The 20,513-nt window shown below is 38.6% G+C and overlaps 1 protein-coding gene and 1 pseudogene across 1 annotated transcript; both read left to right on the forward strand.

Moving 5' to 3' along the window:
* Positions 1–380: 380 nt before the first annotated feature.
* On the forward strand, positions 381–453 carry LOC139965870 (U2 spliceosomal RNA; annotated as a pseudogene).
* A 546-nt stretch (positions 454–999) lies between these two features.
* Positions 1,000–17,127, forward strand: LOC139962239 (15-hydroxyprostaglandin dehydrogenase [NAD(+)]-like). The gene is made up of 8 exons (XM_071962286.1): positions 1,000–1,218; positions 4,593–4,721; positions 5,555–5,675; positions 6,263–6,369; positions 8,955–9,051; positions 10,827–10,903; positions 11,474–11,625; positions 14,911–17,127. The coding sequence occupies exons 2-8, from the start codon at positions 4,629–4,631 to the stop codon at positions 15,047–15,049; spliced, it is 786 nt and encodes a 261-aa protein (XP_071818387.1). The 5' UTR covers positions 1,000–1,218; positions 4,593–4,628; the 3' UTR covers positions 15,050–17,127.
* Positions 17,128–20,513: the final 3,386 nt, after the last annotated feature.

Raw genomic sequence — 20,513 nt, forward strand, 5'->3', positions numbered from 1 at the left:
CCTTCTTTAGAAGAACCTGACGACCAGCCTCTGACCCTGGCTGCTCATCAGGGTTTCAACCAATCAAACTGATGATACAAAACAATAACCAAGCAAAACATAGGAGTCCCTTAATTGCAGGAAGTTCCACCCCACAAACAACTATAAAGAAAAACAACCCGTAAAGCAGTTATACAGGACTGTAAGGTATTTACCTACAGGTAATTAACGAATGACACTATACTAGATATAATATATAGCAAGGTATGTGTCTACAGGTAGTAGGTACATATCAATAAATAATTTCTATGACAGGGATGTAAAGGTATGCAACACATGTGAAACGGTTGAATGGTGGAAACTAGAGAGAAATAGACTATGATCTATACACAAGACACAGATTCGCTTCTCGGCCTTTTGGCTAAGATCATGTGTAGTATCTGTTCCCTTAGGGAATGGTGATACACACCTGACGATGATCACACAGTCACAGTCCCGATGCAAGGGGGCTGGGGCTGAGAGCGGATCAGTCGTTTGGTAGTTTGGTTTTCGTGCCCAGGTTCTTTCCTGGGTGACTTTTTCTTAAAAAGTATCTGTTCCCTTTCGAGGAGAATGGTGATACACACCCGACGATGATCACACAGTCACAGTCTCGATGCAACGGAGACATGGGGTTGAGAGCGGATTGTGTGTTCGTGCCCATGTTACTTCCTGGGTGACTTTTCTTATAAAGTATTCGTTGCTCCTTAGCAACGCCAACACAAGTCCATTTTGGCATGTACGTAACATGATTCCTGAATGCGTATAAATTCTCTGTCAGTAGATGTTCGAATAGTAGACCGGTCCATGCACATTAGGTTTTTATGAGACGGAAGGTCAATCTCAAAACGTGATCATACCAAACCTAAGAAGTTATTCGACAAATTAACCGTAAATGCCCGTTATCTGTTATCTACAGAAATCTCACCTCTTCGAATTGTCAAAGGGTTAAATAGTATGTTAGTAGCACCTGGGAGCACGTCTATAATCGGACCCTCCACTTTTTCGTACTGTGGAGTGATCCCTATCTTTCGATGGACACTCAGTGGTGCCTGGGGAGGTACCTTGTACTTTGTACTTGTTATGTAAAGTACCAGAACCATAACCTTACTACGTGGGGACCTGACTTCAGTATGATAACCTAACCTACTCTATACATACAAGAAACGATCCATAAGTCCTGTAACAAGTAACCTTTCTGTAAGTATTTTCAAGTTAAATATGACTTTGGCGATAACTAGGACTAGGACTCAGGAGTATGACAGCCCTTTGTGTAGTAATTACTATAGACTAGGCTAGTTATGCTGTTACTCAAGCTTGATGCGTTGTCATGTGCAGTACCAACGCTTGGCCTTTAAACTAGTATGAGTAGGCTATATGCACCATCACACAAGCTAATCAAAAGGTTGGTCGTTGTTTGGGAAGGAATGTGCAAAGTCTATCACAGAACAGGAACCAACATGGTGCTAATTACATATCCTTACCACGAAAACAAATTAAGTCATGTACTAAAATATTTTCTCCATTGAAAGAGGTGAATAGCCTAATTTACTACTACTAGGCTAGTACTAGCATGGGCTCGTAATTGACGAACTTAAGGATTTGTTGAACGATATCTATTAGGCCAAAAAAAAAAAAACTCACCTGTATGCGATTTTCAGTTGTGTCGTACCTCAGAAATAAAGTGACCCAAAACTATTTATTCTGTTCCCATAAAATGTACAGTTGAGAAGGACCTGACCCAAGGATGTCTGCCGTGTCAAGTCCGTTAATACCATACATGTAATTGACACATTTGTCCAACAGCTGACTGTGCGCTTGCATCCATTGACTTTGTACATTGTTTGCCATGCTCTGAGCATCTCTATACTGTACATGCCTAGATGTAGCAGACAGATCATTCTTAACATGTAGTGCGCATGGCTTCATCTCGAGCATAAAAAATACCTGCAACATTGGTTGGGGGGGGGGGGGAGGAAGAGGGTGTAAAAAGATTTAAAATGAACCACAATTTCATTGGCACATTCTTGAAACGGATTAATACTCGTGAACAATATAGATTACTGCTTTTAAAGGTGCAAAAAGGTTAGGTTGCTTGCAGTATTATAGTTGCTACAGTGATATCTAGGAATATTTAGAGGTGTGTCAATTACAGGGGTGCATCAATTACGGGAATAAGGGAATAATTTAGTGTTTAAACGGTGTGGGGACTCGCACACAAAGTTATAAACGTCTCATGCCGGTAAGTGAATGAGGTGTAACAGAAGTGCTAGACACCACCATCGATCCCAGAAAATATACACACAGCTTGCTACCGTCGGCAATGAGACACTAGTGTACAGTCCGTACATACAGCTGCAAGCAATACCCACAGCACAGTATACAAACAATACAGTGATGGACATCTCAAGTCCAGCTAAAGTTAACAAGGCATCATGTTTCATTACTATACTATCTGCATTTTGTAGCAACAGGAACAAAACGTGATACAGGATAAATGATTCCCTGCAATGTGTTGTGTGGTCAGCATCCAGAGTCCTATAGTTCTTGCTCTCAACTTTTAAAGCCCCTGGCCTGTTGTAAATTGCCACTTATAGCCAATGCAGTTCTATTCATAGAATAATTCAAAAGTTGAGAGAATTTTCTTCTTTTCCCATCCACTATACAGTAGGCAAAACAGTATGTAAAATACTTTTACGCAATGTCCATTACCTTAAAAAGCTTAAGCTTCAATGGCTACTTTTGACGATGTATGAAGTAGTTTACACTTTTCACATAAAATCATAACTGAAGCACATGGTCAAAGGGGTTTGCGAAAATTTACACAAGTTTGTAACTGTGAAGAAATTACTGTCATGTGGTTCATACCACATGCAGTGATGTACACTTGACTTTTAATAGCAACTACTATGACTTGAAAAACCATAAGTTTCGGTATTAGAGATGTAAGCTTCTCATAAAATTCATAAGTTGTCTCAACTCATCACACTTGTGGTCAAAACAAATATTATGTGACAGTCCCGGAAACAATTCAACTGCAACTTCATAACAATCATACCGTTAGTGCTTGTTGGCAAAACTTGTGACAACAAGGCGCCTAAGTTATGATATTTTAGTGCACACATACAGTACAGTATGATAGCCAGTAGCACAAACTTCTATCTCTACACAGGGAAATGTAATGTTACAAATAGTTGCAGTTGAACGACATACTTTGTGTTTCTTGAGCACTGCAGATGCAAGAATGTTTGCAGACAATGGGTAAAATGTTCTCTCCCCTGCAGGTGCATTTTCTGCAGATATACAGATAGGGGTAGAACCTCAGAATCGGAATCTCTCACTTGTCACAGTCCAACCACCCAGCACACATGCAAAACCAAAGGGGTTACATCACCTAAGCTACCTCTAATGTCATTTACCTTTATTTCTTGCAGAATCTGTATGTATTCGATTTGTATTTGGGATATGTATGTACAGTATGTATGTATGTATTTTAGATCCTCCTGCAAGCAGGAACTTGCGAAGAAGCCATCATTGGCTTATCAAAGCCACAAGCTGACCGAAGTCATTCTCTGAGATTCATATTTAACGTCCATGATTATGAATTGTCAATTGTCGACAACTCTGTAACTGGACGACATACATTCATCTTGGAGTGACTCGAACCAGGGACCTTATGATTGAAAGGCACCGGCGTTAACCACTGAGCTAATACTCCACAATAGGATATGATCCTCCTAGGCCTTGAATTTCTAGGTAAAGATACCGTTCGCCCTAGCAGAGAACGTCTGCGGATCCAACGACCTTCGCACCGTTCGACCGAATGGTCTCCACATCCAAGAAAGGAAAGACTAAACTTCCTCCCCCTTGTTCTTCCCACCTAATTTGTCAGCAATTAGATAAGCAGTTTGCTAATTGTTTTTTTTTCCCTTTTTAATTGACATGTTGTAATTTACTTCTTTACTAATATCAAATATATATGTGTAAAAGTAAGTTGGCCTGACGTTTCGATCCTAGCAGGATCTTCTTCAGAGGCTAAATGACAAATTACAGTAACAGAGGGGACAAAAACACGCACAGAAAACAGACAGGTTAATGAGCACGGTGAACACAATGAGATAGATGAAAGGGGATTATAAGTGGACAAGGGATGGTGAGAAGAAAGCAACAGGGGAAGAGGAGAGGTAGGAGATAAACAGTGGAGGGACAATGAGAGGATTAAAGGAACAGGGTAGGGAATAAACTGGAGAGGGACAAAGACAGAAAGGTGTGGAGAAAAAAGGAGGGGAAGAGAGCTGTAAGAAGAAGAGTGAAGGGGGGGGAAGGGAACAAAGGGAGAAGTAGTGGGGGACAGAGGAAAATTTAGTCATGTCCTTCCTGAATGTTCAGCCCATGAGGTTGAATGGTACGTAGGCGTTGCATCCAGAGCCTCTCTCTGCTGATACGTTTCAAATATATATGTATGACTTTTAGGAATCTTGTTTTGGAAAAACAAATATGAAATATGATGAAATGAAGGGTACTTACTGCAGCATTTGTTCTTTGATTCCTTTTTTTTTGTCAACTTTTTACAGGGATGATTTAATAGCTTTGAAAGGTTCTCAGAGAAGATGAAGGTTGAAGGCATTGTTGCTTTGATTACTGGAGGTGCAAGTGGCTTTGGGAAAGGATTTGCTGCTGCTCTCCTTCAGAAGGGAGCTAAGGTACAGTAATTGTACCATCAATGCTAATAGTTTTGAGTTTATTAGTGTGATATGGTGTAATCATTTCAAAAAGAATGGATCAGTCTACTGCAAATGAGAACACCAGAGCAACATTAAAATTTTTCACCCACGGTTCTTCAGAAATGACCCTTCTGCTAATGTAACCCAACCGACTAATTCTAAATATTCCGCTCTTACCCCTCTCCAATACATATTCACTCTGATCTATCTAGCCTATGTATCAACTAAAAATACACATTCTTTCTCTGTGCACCCGTATGCCCCTCTCTGGGGTCACTCCCTTAAATATCTACATACATGGGTTTCCAGCTGGAATTCCCTCCATGTATTAAGGTGATGTTACAGCCTAAAAGTAACATGTCAAATGTAATCCAATCCAGGCTTCATAGGTCATCATATAAATGAAATCCTGTGTTTGTGCTCCTCTGGTCCGGATAATAAGTGCTTGTTGTGGTAAATTGACCACAATCTGTTGGTATGATAGTACTACATCATTATAGGAATGAAATTATTTGACTGTTATTTTTAATCCACAAAAGTGTCCAAGGTTAGCACAAGACTCTATATTACAATACATTCTTGGCAGTCAAAATTTCTCTATATTGGATGAAAATGTTAAAGTAACATGAAAACCTATTGAATTAAGAGCTGCAAAAGTGTTTCCTCTACATAGATGTTATAGCTAAGTTAAGATCTTTCCTGGTATGTGAATAAATTACTTATAGCCTGGGGCTGGTAAGATTGATGAAAATGACAATTCAACACACAAATCTTTCGGTAAAAGATAATTTGCTTTGGCTTTCTTATGACAGGGGGTGAGCCTGGTGGATATCTCTGATGGAAAGAATGTCATTGATGAATTTTCTACAAAGTTTGGACCAGAGAGGGTCATCTATAACAGAGCTGATGTAACCTCTGATTCTGACATGGAAGGTGAAGTATATTATGACCTTGAAAGACCATAAAGCAAATAAATGTGTTGTCTCCTCACAACAACTGTGTTGTCTCCTCACAACAACTGGCCTCTTCCTATTCTATCTCTAGAGAACTTGGTAATTTTGTTTTTTGTATGTCTTAGCACTGTCCTCATTTGGTGACCTGCCGTTTCTAGTATGATCATGCTCCATAACTGAATTTGGGTTACATCACTCCCCCCTCTCAAACCCCTTTAAAGTTGTTTCTTTCCCATTTGTCATACCTATGTTGTTACTGTATACGTGGGCCAGTTACACAAAATTACAGTGCCTACCTTCTCCATGCCTGCCTGCTCTTGAGTCAAGTTCCTTCAGTTGTACGTAGCTTGCAGTACTTAGGGATTCAGTAGTGATTGTAGATTCTGTAGCTCTGGGATTTTTGTAACCTGTTTTAACCCAGAGGTCATAAAGATTAAATTGCACAGATTGTACATATAGGATTGGCTGCCTTTAAACGTCCCATTAGCATAAATTCTCAAGTATTACTAGATAGAAATGCATGCATGCATGACTACAATATACTTTTCCTTCTTTTGCTATGAACAGGTGCCTTTAAGAAGACATTAGATCATTTTAAACGCTTGGACGTTGTTTGCAACAATGCAGGTATCGCCAACGAAACAGACTGGAAGAAAGTTATAGACATAGATCTGGTGAGAACACTCAAGCCAAATTTTCTAAGCAAATGCAGGTGCCTGGTTCCTGGTTGCTATTTCATTCATGTTTTTGTTTCATTTTGTTTTTATCATTCTTTTCTGATTTGCAAAATCATGTGAGTTTCATTTGAATCAAACTTAATTGTTGAAATCTGTCATAAAACAGCTCACTTCTGCAGTGTGCATTCCGCATACATATACAGTATTCATTCAGCATACATCTATAGTATGCATTCATCATACATTTCCATATATGCATTCAGCATAAATATACAGCATCCATATACAGTATGCATTCATCATACATGCATTCATCATATATGCATTCAGCTCACTTCTACAGTATGCATACAGCATACTGTACATCTATAGTATGCATTCATCATACATTTCCATATATGCATTCAGCATAAATATACAGCATCCATATACAGTATGCATTCATCATACATGCATTCATCATATATGCATTCAGCACACTTCTACAGTATGCATTCAGCATACATCTATATTATGCATTCATCATACATCTCCATATTTGCATTCAGCATAAATAAACAATATGCATTGAGCACACTTCTACAGTATACATTCAGCATACATCTACAGTATGCATTTAGCATACATCTACAGTGTGCATTCAGCATGTATGCATGCACCATGCATATACAGTATGCATGTAGCTTAATTACATTTGGAGTATGTATTCAGCATTCATCTACAGTATGCATGCAGCATAAATATACATTCAGCATACATCTACAGTATGCATTTAGCATACATCTACAGTGTGCATTCACATTTAGCATACATCTACAGTGTGCATTCAGCATGTATATACATTCAGCTTTCATCTTTAGTATGCATTCAGCACACTTCCACACTTCTACAGTATGCATTCAGCATTCATCTACAGTATGCATTCAGCATTCATCTACAGTATGCATGCAACTCATTTCTACAGTATGCATTAAGCACATTTCTACAGTATGCATTCAGCATACATATACAGTATACATTGAGCATACATATACAGTATGCATTCAGCATTCATGTACAGAATGCATTCAGCATTCATCTACAGTATGCATTCAGCACACATATACAGTATGCATTCAGCATACATATACAGTATGCATTCAGCACACTTCAAAAGTATGCATTCAGTATACATTTACAGTATGCATGCAACATACTTCTACAGTATGCATTCAGCATTCATCTACAGAATGCATGCAGCATTCATCTACAGAATGCATTCAGCACACTTCAACAGTATGCATTCAGCATACATATACAGTATGCATTCAGCACACTTCAACAGTATGCATTCAGTATACATAAACAGTATGAATCCAGCACACTTCATATCAACAGTATCCATTCAGCACACTTCAACAGTATGCATTTAGCATACATATACATTATGCATTCAGCATTCATCTACAGAATGCATTCAGCATTCATCTACAGAATGCATTCAGCATACAGTTATAGTATGCATTCAGCATACATATACAGTATGCATTCAGCATTCAGTATTCATCTACAGAATGCATGCAGCATTCATCTACAGAATGCATTCAGCACACTTCAACAGTATGCATTCAGCATACATATACAGTATGCATTCAGCACACTTCAACAGTATGCATTCAGTATACATAAACAGTATGAATCCAGCACACTTCATATCAACAGTATCCATTCAGCACACTTCAACAGTATGCATTCAGCATACATATACAGTATGCATTCATCATTCATCTACAGTATGCATTCAGCATACATATACATTATGCATTCAGCATTCATCTACAGAATGCATTCAGCATTCATCTACAGAATGCATTCAGCATACAGTTATAGTATGCATTCAGCATACATATACAGTATGCATTCAGCATTCATCTACAGAATGCATTCAGCATTAATCTACAGAATGCATTCAGCATACAGTTATAGTATGCATTCAGCATACATATACAGTATGCATTCAGCATTCATCTACAGAATGCAGTCAGCATTCATCTACAGAATGCATTCAGCATTCATCTACAGAATGCATTCAGCATTCATCTACAGTATATGCATTCAGCATACATAAACAGTATGCATTCAGCACACTTCAAAAGTATGCATGCAACATACTTCTACAGTATGCATGCAACATACTTCTACAGTATGCATTCAGCATTCATCTACAGAATGCATTCAGCATTCATCTACAGAATGCATTCAGCGTACAGTTATAGTATGCATTCAGCAAGTGCAAGTGCAAAGATGTATTGCAGGTTTTGTACATAGGACCCATAGTGCTTTTAAGGAGACAAACTTAAGTTTGTTTTGAAAGCCCCAAATTTGGGGCAAAACTGCTAGATGCAAATGTGGACACTAAATTATTCTCCGACCTAAAAGCACATTACCCTATTTTCATGTGTGTTTGAACATTTTCACAGGTTGTTTTCATCAGCCCTGGACAAATTATTTTCATTTTCACTATCATGAAACTTTTAGTCATAGAATTCTGACTCTGGAGAGTAATACTTTTCATTTACATGTATTTTAACTCATTTTCACAGACTGCTGTCATCCGTGGTACATTACTTGCTAAACAGTACATGGATAAGAACAGTGGTGGAGGAGGGGGTGTTGTAATCAATGTCTCTTCTATGGCAGGTAATGTATATAAGCAGTACATACAGTGATAAATGTCTCATATATGGTAGGTAAGATGTATATGCCATGACACGAAAATTTCAAAGTCCTTTATTTTTTGGATCCATCAAAGAATGTTTGCTAGAACATGTATCAACCATTCTGCCAGCTAAAAACTTGAATTTTCAAGTCAAAAATTGAGAATGAATTTACCCTCTTCGGCGTTTGAAACTTTGTTTGCTCGAAAATTTTCCGATTCGCATGACGTCATGTGACGTCATGTTAGGAACACGATTTGTTGTCGCTGTTTCCGATCCTCCGAACATACCATACACGTACACATTAGGCAAGTACACATACCACTATAGTATGTACTACACAAAACACCGATCACAAGTGCGAAACAAATCAAAATTTCCTGTGAAATGGCGGATCCAGAACCACTTGCGGCAACCGAAGTTCAAGTTTTCTAAGAATATCACGAATGATTTGAATTATTGATACTGAAAAGGATTTTTCATCTCACAGTATGTTTCTCTCTGCATTGAGAGTTGCCAAATAACGTGGCATTCAATAGCACAGTGATTTCTTCGTTGCAAAGTTTTTCGCGGTCCCTTTGACCACAGGCTTCAGTTATTTTTCCTTGATGTTAGCGATTCAGAAGATTAAGTGAGCATATTATGTACTTCAAACCAAACAGACTTTTAAATCTGTCCCAAGTTAGAGTATTTGTATCCTATACTAACGATTTTGTACACAAGTCAATGTAAACATTGAAAACATTTCTGTGACGTCATCACATATTGGTACAAAACTCACCCTACAGGGGTCCTATATGGGCAAAAGTGGTGTCAAAATGTACGCAAGACGTGGGGAAAAAGTCATGAAAGAATCTAGTTCATATCTCAAATGGCTCAAAATCTGTGGCAAAAAATGTCAACATGCTCCCCCGCCCCTAATGCATTAGGGTTAAATAGGAGGTCCTTTAGAGACCCCCCCAATACTCCCCAACAACCACAGTGTTACAAAATCCAATATATAGGGTTTATAATCTAACTGTGTTTAAATTTTTAGGTATATAAGAGTTTGTTTGATCTTATTTGTTTGTAAATGTAACTTATGGTATTTTTTCCTTAAAAAATGGACCCCCCCAAATTTTTTTTAAGGGGGGTGCGTTCAGGATTTGGACTTTTTATCCAAGATATTCTTATTCCTTATGAAATTATGGTTTAGAAAACCACATTTTATCCTATTTGTGTGTAAATGTAACCTCTGGTATTTTTGCCTTAAAAAATAGACCCGCCCCCAGAAAGAACCCCCCTTATCGGGGGGAGCGTTCAGGATTTGGGCTTTTTACCCAATATATTCTTATTCCTTATGAAATTCTGGTCTAGAAAAACCACATGAGATAAATCCTCCTTCCAGGTGATACCTAGCTCATTCATAGCATGGTCTATGTGGTTAGCACTTTAAGTGTTCCTAACATGACGTCATCGTTGTGTTGTTAGGAAATCACGTTTTTCAGAGGTCTGCTTCCGGGTGCGAATTTTCAAACTTTAATTACTCATTAGTGCTTGGGGTTTTAAGGGTGATGAGAACAGTTTTCAACATGGATTTTATCATAGATTTTGAGGGAATTACTCTCGATTTGTTCGATTGTTGGTGTCATGGCCTCTTTAATGAGTGACACTTCAATTCACATGTCAAGTTAATGCAGATTTTTGTTGTGGTTGCTAGTTCCATTTTTGCAGTGTGACCCTAACTTAAATTGACTCTTGGATTTTTACCTCACTCAGGCATTTTATTTGTACCATTCCAACCAGTCTATGCAGCTGCCAAGCATGGTGTTATTGGATATTCTAAAAGTATTGCGGTAAGAATTATATTGTTTCAGAATTAGCTCAGATTATTACAATAATGAGACATTTCTCCAATTAAAGATTTTAACTTCTGTGGATCCATCCCAAGAGAGATATAGTAATTTTAACCTCACATTATAGTTTTTAACTTCTGTGGATTCACCACATGAGAGACATAGTAACGTTAACCTCACATTAGAGTTTATAACTTCTGTGGATTCACCACATGAGACATGAAATAGTAATCTCAAGAATGGGAACTTGGATGTACTCCAATTTAGTATGAGAATGCATGCATATTGTTTTCATTCAAAGTCACTTGAAGTCAAGTGCAGTGTTAATAAATTTATGCAATATTTCACACACAAAAAACTCGGATGGGTGTAAGGATTTCTCAAAATGAGTACCAAAGCCCAAGTGTTTTTAGTGGTGTTGGTTATTTAATATCAGTTCAATTATATATATCCAAATGTACTCTATTTATAGTTGTGTATACCCTAAACAAGCTCTTTCAAGTAGCATAGAGGATTGCGCCCTCAGGTAACCTACGTGTTCCTTCAAGTAACCCAGTTTGTTCTTTCCAGTCTCCAGGGGGTGATCCTGCTTTTGGTCCTGATAACATCCGTGTCAACATGGTTTGCCCTTCATTTAGTGATACTCCTATTATTGAGAAGACTGCTCCACATCTATCACCCGAGGACTACAAAGAGTTCAAAGCAAGTCTGGACTTTGTTCCGTGAGTCCCTTATATGAATTAAAGAAATAGTTTCAAGAATTTCCATAAATCACTTCACTGATTGTTTGTTTGTTTCTACAATGATCTGATATTAATATATTAGGGCAAGTATTAATCCAAACATGTTTTGGGGAGTACTAAGGGCAATTTTCATTAAACCTTTCTAGCAATAATATGTTGGTAATACTGAAGTAATTCTATATTTTGCTTACCATGCAGTGGTGTTGGAAGTAATATCTGCCCCCTCTATGATATAATGTATATGTATTGTCACTACCAGTGCTTTGAGTATTCAGTCTACATGTCACTACCAATGCTTTGAGTCTTCAGTCTACATGTCACTGTCAATGCGCTGAGTATTCAGTCTACATGTCACTGCCAATGCTTTGAGTTTTAAGTGTACATGTCACTGCCAATGTTTTGAGTATTCAGTGTACATGTCACTGCCAATGCTTTGAGTATTCAGTCTACATATCACTGCCAATGCTTTGAGTATTCAGTCTACATGTCACTGCCAATGCTTTGAGTATTCAGTCTACATGTCACTGCCAATGTTTTGAGTATTCAGTGTACATGTCACTGCCAATGCTTTGAGTTTTAAGTGTACATGTCACTGCCAATGCTCTGAGTTTTCAGTCTACATGTCACTGCCAATGTTTTGAGTATTCAGTGTACATGTCACTAACAATGCTTTGAGTATTCAGTCTACATGTCACTGCCAATGCTTTGAGTATTCAGTCTACATGTCACTGCCAATGCTTTGAGTATGCAGTCTACATGTCACTGCCAATGTTTTGAGTATTCAGTATACATGTCACTGCCAATGTTTTGAGTATTCAGTGTACATGTCACTAATGATGCTTTGAGTATTCAGTCTACATGTCACTGCCAATGCTTTGAGTATTCAGTCTACATGACACTGCCAATGCTTTGAGTATTCAGTCTACCATCACTGCCAATGCTTTGAGTATTCAGTGTACATGTCACTACCAATGCTTTGAGTTTTAGTCTACATGTCACTGCCAATGCTTTGAGTATTCAGTGTACATGTCACTGTCAATGCGCTGAGTATTCAGTCTACATGACACTGCCAATGCTTTGAATATTCAGTCTACCATCACTGCCAATGCTTTAAGTATTCAGTGTACATGTCACTGCCAATGCTTTGAGTTTTAGTCTACATGTCACTGCCAATGCTTTGAGTTTTAAGTGTACATGTCACTGCCAATGCTCTGAGTTTCCAGTCTACATGTCACTGCCAATGTTTTGAGTATTCAGTCTACATGTCACTGCCAATGTTTTGAGTATTCAGTGTACATGTCACTGCCAATGCTTTGAGTATTCAGTCTACATGTCACTGCCAATGCTTTGAGTATTCAGTCTACATGTCACTGCCAATGTTTTGAGTATTCAGTCTACATGTCACTGCCAATGCTTTGAGTATTCAGTGTACATGTCACTGCTTTGAGTATTCAGTCTACATGTCACTGCCAATGCTTTGAGTATTCAGTCTTCATGTCACAGCCAATGCTTTGAGTATTCAGTGTACATGTCACTGCCAATGCTTTGAGTTTTAGTCTACATGTCACTGCCAATGCTTTGAGTATTCAGTCTACATGTCACTGCCAATGCTTTGAGTTTTAAGTGTACATGTCACTGCCAATGCTCTGAGTTTTCAGTCTACATGTCACAGCGAATGCTTTGAGTATTCAGTCTACATATCACTGCCAATGCTTTGAGTATTCAGTCTACATGTCACTGACAATGCTTTTGAGTATTCAGTCTACTTGTCACTGCCAATGCTTTGAGTATTCAGTGTACATGTCACTGCCAATGCTTTGAGTATTCAATCTACATGTCACTGCCAATGCTTTGAGTATTCAGTCTACATGTCACTGCCAATGCTTTGAGAATTCAGTCTACATGTCACTGCCAATGCTTTGAGTATTCAGTCTACATGTCACTGTTAATGCTTGAGTATTCAGTCTACATGTCACAGTGAATGCTTTGAGTATTCAGTCTACATGTCACTGCCAATGCTTTGAGTATTCAGTCTACATGTCACTGACAATGCTTTTGAGTATTCAGTCTACTTGTCACTGCCAATGCTTTGTGTATTCAGTCTACATGTCACTGCCAATGCTTTGAGTATTCAATCTACATGTCACTGCCAATGCTTTGAGTATTCAGTCTACATGTCACTGCCAATGCTTTGAGTATTCAGTCTACATATCACTGTCAATGCTTTGAGTATTCAGTGAACATGTCACTGCCAATGCTTTGAGTATTCAGTCTACATGTCACTGCCAATGCTTTGAGTATTCAGTGGACATGTCACTGCCAATGCTTTGAGTATTCAGTCTACATATCACTGCCAATGCTTTGAGTATTCAGTCTGCATATCACTGTCAATGCTTTGAGTATTCAGTCTACATATCATTGTCAATGCTTTGAGTATTCAGTCTACATATCACTGCCAATGCTTTCAGTATTCAGTCTACATATCACTGTCAATGCTTTGAGTATTCAGTCTACATGTCACTGCCAATGCTTGGAATATTCAGTCTACATGTCACTGCCAATGCTTTGAGTATTCAGTGTACATGTCACTGCCAATGTTTTGAGTATTCAGTGTACAAGTCACTGTCAATGCTTTGAGTATTCAGTCTACAAGTCACTGCCAATGCTTTGAGTATTCAGTCTACATGTCACTGCCAATGCTTTGAGTATTCAGTCTACATGTCACTGCCAATGCTTGGAATATTCAGTCTACATGTCACTGCCAATGCTTTGAGTATTCAGTGTACATGTCACTGCCAATGCTTTCAGTATTCAGTCTACATATCACTGTCAATGCTTTGAGTATTCAGTGTACATGTCACTGCCAATGCTTTGAGTATTCAGTCTACAAGTCACTGCCAATGCTTTGAGTATTCAGTGGACATGTCACTGCCAATGCTTTGAGTATTCAGTCTACATATCACTGTCAATGCTTTGAGTATTCAGTGTACATGTCACTGCCAATGCTTTGAGTATTCAGTTTACATGTCACTGCCAATAGTATTCAGTGTTGTTATATTTGATATGTGTATCATACAGCCAGCCTAGACTAAACTGGGATGGATACATGCAAACAGCCAATTATGATAACTTGTCAAAACCAACAAAACCACAGGGAAGATTATTTTTTATGTGATCTCTGATTCATCAGTTTGCCTTGTTATTTCTTACTTGCTATGATTGTCATAGCTTCTCACAAATCTTCAATGTTGTTTTCTTCCACAGGGTATCTGACGTTATTGCTGCTTACATGCGATTGGTGGAAGAAGACCATCACGGTGAAGCGATAAGGATTACAACTCAGAAGGGAATAGATTTCCATAAATTCAGAAAGCAGGCTAAGTTTGTGCCAAGTAAAATATAAGGTGTCTATACAATTAGAACAGAGAGGTTTACTTAATAATCACTTCAAGAAAGTAACAAATTATGTGATGAAATAATGGATATCATTGGCATTGCCACCAATGGTGGGTGCGGGGGTGGGGGGTTGGAAGCCAGCGTACTATGTATGGACGTATTCTACTATCATGAGTAGCAGTATAAAAGCATTGTAGTGTGTGTCTAGCAGGATGAAAGTATTGCACTATCAGGACTTACAGCAGGGGTGGGCAACCTTTTTGAATGAATGGGGCAGATTTTAGGAGTGAAAGATTGACAGGGCCGCACCTAACCAACGACCTGGGGGAAAGCTGTCGCAATCGGAAGAAAGAAAATCACTGCGACCTCCCATGTCAGCATGTTCAATACGCAAATATAGACAAAATAGTCTTCACATGCGGGCACGATCTAGATTTTAATGCAGTCATATACTCGTATCCTCCACTCTTTACAAATCCACGGAGGAAACGTCTGAAAACACCCGTATATTCATTGCAATTTTGCAAGTTACATCGGTAGGAAGAGAGAAAGATACTATTCAAGAGAAGTTACCTAAGACAGGCTAGCCATGAAAGTGAACGTAGTCCTAGGCCTAACGGTGGTAAACAAAACAGAGAGATTTGATTGGCGCATGATCTGCTGGGTGCTGGGGCTTGCCAATTTTGATTGAAGTTTGTAGAATGTACGGACTCGTTAAAAAAATCTGCCGAAGTTTTCTTCAGCTTAACATTTTTAACGACAGATAACTCAATTAAAAAAAATGAATTTTGAACTGAAAATTTCATAGAATAGTGTCATTTTCACTGAGCTTTTAGTGCAGTCAGCTGGAAAATGTCGAAGTTTAAATTTGGCAAACAAGTACTGAGAATTTTAAGTGGCAGAAAATTCTCAGCATTTTTCTTAACAGAAGGTTTTGCAATGTCTTGCTTCAAATGCAAGATAGTATGATGGATGAAATATATTACTTGAGCAGAGCAAGAAGCATTTTAAACACTCAGTGTCTGTATTTGTTACCTAAGTATTCCCAATTCATTAGTAAGACCAAATCTTGTATAAATCTGCATAAACTCTTAATTGTAGTTTGATGATGCTGTATACTTAATAGTTATGCCTGCTTGATGCATCTTAGAAGTCTTTCATGTATAGATACACCAAATATTTCAAGCATCATCATCATGGTGAATCATGTCTGTCTGCAGTGTTGATCCAACCAGCAACACCATGTTGATGAATCATGCATGTCTGTAGGGTTGATCCAACCAGCACCATCATGGTGAATCATGCATGTCTGTAGGGTTGATCCAACCGACACCATCATCATGGAATCATGTCTGTCTGTAGTGTTGATCCAACCAGCACCATCATCATGGTGAATCATGTCTATCTGTAGGGTTGATCCAACCAGCACCATCATGGTGAATCATGTCTGTATGTAAAGTTGATCCAACCAGCAACACCATCATGGTGAATCATGTCTGTCTGTAGGGTTTATCAAACCAGCACCATCATGTCTGTCTGTAGGGTTGATCCAATCAGCAACACCATCATGGTGAATCATGTCTCTCTGTAGGGTTGATCCAACCAGCACCATTATTGTGAATCATGTCTGTCATGTCTGTCTGTAGGGTTGATCCAACCAGCACCATCATCATGGTGAATCATGTCTGTATGTAAAGTTGATCCAACCAGCAACACTATCATGGTGAATCATGTCTGTTTGTCTGGTCGATCCAACTGACAACTTTCCAGTTTAGTATATAATTCTAAATAATGATCTATGGAATTGTAAATGAGCAGAAAGCTGATGTGAACTTGCATGGAAGGTACACAAAGAGAATGTCAATTCAAATTCATTTATTAAAATTATGGAACATTTTTATTACTGATGTAAAACTTCTGTATATAAATTTCGTGTCCGGGTATCATGTCCGACGACATGATTTTGTCGCATATTTCATCACTCGGTTGCACGGAAGATTGTTAATATTGATGCTTACAATTTATGTCACAATATAACAACGGAATTATTTGAAATTGTTTGAAATATATTTATGAATTATTTAATCGGTGAACGTGGTTTCACTTATTTCACTAGTTTTTAAAGGGGTAGCTTTCAATGTTATAAGAATTGTTCCCAATTGCTACTAGGCCACACAAACCTCGACGTTGGTTATGATTTATCAGTGTAGTAATGCACATTGGACCGAGTCTCCAAGCACATGTCTCGTCATTTAAAGGGCTTGAAGACTCGCGTACAAAAAAAAGTCATGCCGGTAATCTGACCTAGTTTCGAATGAGGTGTAACAGAAGTGTTAGACACCACCATCGATCCCAGAAAATACACACACAGCTTGCTACCGTCGGTAATTAGACACTATAGTGCACAGCCAGTACATGCAGCTACGGTCAATACCCACGTACAACACAGTGTGAGTATAATAGCAGAGATGGACATCTCAGGTCTAGATAAAAGATAACACGGTATCACGTTTCATGACTGTCTGCATTTTGTAGTGACAAGAAGAAAACTTCACTTGCAAGCAACGGAAAGTTAACTTTTTCAGATGGCCGCACGCGGTTTGGGGCGAGTCTTCAATGCCTTTAATAGTCAAGCAGACACGCCAAGTAAAGTCAATTAATTAGTAATGTTAAGTACAACCATCTGCCCAAGTATAGGTGTACTCTTACAGAGAAATTGCAATTCACTAATTTCTTGTAAGGCCCCTTTTCTTACGGAGTTCTAGAATTCCATTTTTTTTACAGTTGATAGTAACTTCATTTCCAGTTACTATTATTTGAGATGCACAAAACTTGGCATTCATTGTATTTCATTGAGTAACTTGGAACATTAAACGAGTGTGGTCAATGTCCAGTTAATCTATAAGTTGTATTGCCGCCGTCCATTCAGTGGTATTCAATAAACATGACCAATTCCAATATTTACCCATGGCTTGTTTATAATTGCTCGGGACGCTTATATAATTATTAAATTTTCCGGTCGAGTACGGTTTGGCACTGAATGACTTTTGACTCGAGTGTCTTGTATCGATTCGAGTCGAGTCCCAATCAAGTCATTTTGGTTGTCAGGTGCGTAGCGAGGAATTTGTCTAGGGAGGGGCGAAGCCTGTAGGCAAACTACCTAAGCGTAGCGCCTCCATGAGTTGGCGCATAGCGTGGAAGAAAATTTTGGCCGAAAATGCCTCCCAGATCGCTGGAAAGACTTCCAAGGCCTTGTAAATTGCATCTAAGCATTTTCTATTTTGAAATTACTAGCGATATCATAGAAAAAAATAAATGCTCAAGGGGGGGGGACGGTCGCCAGTACGCCCCCCCCTTGACTATACGCGCCTGTGGGTTGCTGTATCAAGTCACCAGAAAATGGGACTCAAAGTCTAAGCACCTTACTACTTTGTTTGCCTTTGATATTTAGTATAATACATACCTTGAGATCACTGCAGTCATTTAATCCCAATTTCCTGCCTAAAGTTCCTGGCCTCGCATATGAAGGTTTTTTTTTTCAGAAATCGTGACTCACATTCTTCTACAACATAATATGTGAATCACCCTTCACCAATTTCCCATTGGACTGACGAGGGCTCGACAAAAGCATCATAACAGTTTCAAAAAGTTTGGCAAAAATAGTGTCATTTGAAAATCTTTTGTCTTGAAGATTCAAACCAGCTATAGACCTAATTGATCGAACTGTGACTGTTTTACGGGGAGATAATGTCCCGATCCCCCCCCCCCCCAAAAAAAAAAAAAGGGAATTCAATTCAAATGAGCGGCGTTATGTTCCATATTTGCATATACATAACTACCTACCATAGTTATATCATAAACCAGGTAATCAATTTCTGATCACCTCTCTGTCACTATAAAGGCTGCAATACCAATCAGATCCCCCAAATTCCACTTTTTACTTTGATGCATACACTTTCAGACCTCAGTCTCCCTGGCTCAAGGATTAACTAATTTTCGATCATCTTTGAATACAATATAATTTCTCAAGAATGTTATAGAATTAAAAGGTCGGCTAATGTATGCATTGTTTCTAACAGTATTTTTAAACAATTTGTGTGCCCACATTTACTCTCTTAAGAATGACAAAAGCTTTGGTACTTGACCTCAAGTCTAGAAAAGGGTTTTATTTGTTCCATTCTGCATAGATAGCCGTTTTTTTTTTAAAATCAAGTTTTCCTCTCCCTGCTTTAAATTTCGATCAAACGACCATCGGATTAAGGTTTAATGTGTTTGTTTGGTACTCTTCCGTTTTTAACAAGAACCTTTCTTTTAAACCTATAGATACTAATTTCCACTTGTGCAACCAATTGTTGCTACCAAGAGAGAGACACCCCCCCCCCCCGCCCCTTCCGGCGTATATATACCAGTTGCCAGTGTCTGTCTAACTCTGATTTGTACACTTTGGTAGGTGATGAGCATAGTATGTATGTATGTATGTATGTATATGTGATCTTCCCGCAAGCAGGAACTCGCGAAAGAAGCCATGGAGGCTTATAGACTCGCAAGCTGACCGAAGCCAATCTCTCGGCACACATCCATTTAACGTCCATGTCGGGAAGTTGTTATTGAACAACACCCTTGCCAGACGACACACATTGCTGTCGGCGGGGATTCGAACCGGGGATCTCATGACTGGGAGACGCCGGCGTTAACCACTAGGCTATACACTCCGCATAATTTCGGCAGTTTCTCTATACTGCCTACACTATTAGGATTTAACCCTCGTGCACTAAACTACTGAATCACCCATATCTAGCCGACATGGTGGGTATATACATATAATATGAGGGTGCAACATGACGCCACTAGAGACTTCTGTGGTACTATGTAATTAGAGAGAAACTTTCAGCCAGTCAGGCTATCTGTAGACATGACTAATATAATACGACAAGGTAACCGTGGCAACCAAGCCCATCTCTGCACAGGGATCCCTCAAGAGCACTCTCCCTGTTCTATAACTCTATTAGTGTGGTACTATACATGCATAACAATGACTAATGGCAAGGGGGCAATATCTAACCACTAGCTCTTACTACGTACAGAGCCTATGGCTCACAAACATGTAAACACAATATCATGCACCAGTTCCTATATACTAACTACTACCTGGTATAATGTATTGTATTTTACAGGACGGTACAATATATACTCAGAAACTTAATATAAGTAACTTGCCTACACAAAGGATAGAAATATGAGGTTGGCAACACATAACTCGCATAATAACCAATAGCAATAATTAAACAGCAATAGCCTATCAGTGAATAATAGCAATATCACATACTAATTAAATAACAGTATCAGTGAATCCATGTGCTCATGTACATATAAGTGTATAGTTATTAACAGAACTACAAATAAAGGGTTGTGTGCCATGCAGGCCATCACATAGGACATAAGTAACAATTGCAGACATATGTCTGTGGTAT

The sequence above is a fragment of the Apostichopus japonicus genome, chromosome 3, assembly GCF_037975245.1.
Source record: "Apostichopus japonicus isolate 1M-3 chromosome 3, ASM3797524v1, whole genome shotgun sequence".
Lineage (NCBI taxonomy): Eukaryota > Metazoa > Echinodermata > Holothuroidea > Aspidochirotida > Stichopodidae > Apostichopus > Apostichopus japonicus.

Coding starts and splice junctions, on each gene's coding strand:
- LOC139962239 (XM_071962286.1), top strand. CDS start 4,629: ATGAAGGTTGAAGGCATTGTTGCTTTGATTACTGGAGGTGCAAGTGGC. Junction 10,904..11,473: donor GATATTCTAAAAGTATTGCG/GTAAGAATTATA, acceptor TGTTCTTTCCAG/TCTCCAGGGGGTGATCCTGC. Junction 11,626..14,910: donor GCAAGTCTGGACTTTGTTCC/GTGAGTCCCTTA, acceptor TTTCTTCCACAG/GGTATCTGACGTTATTGCTG.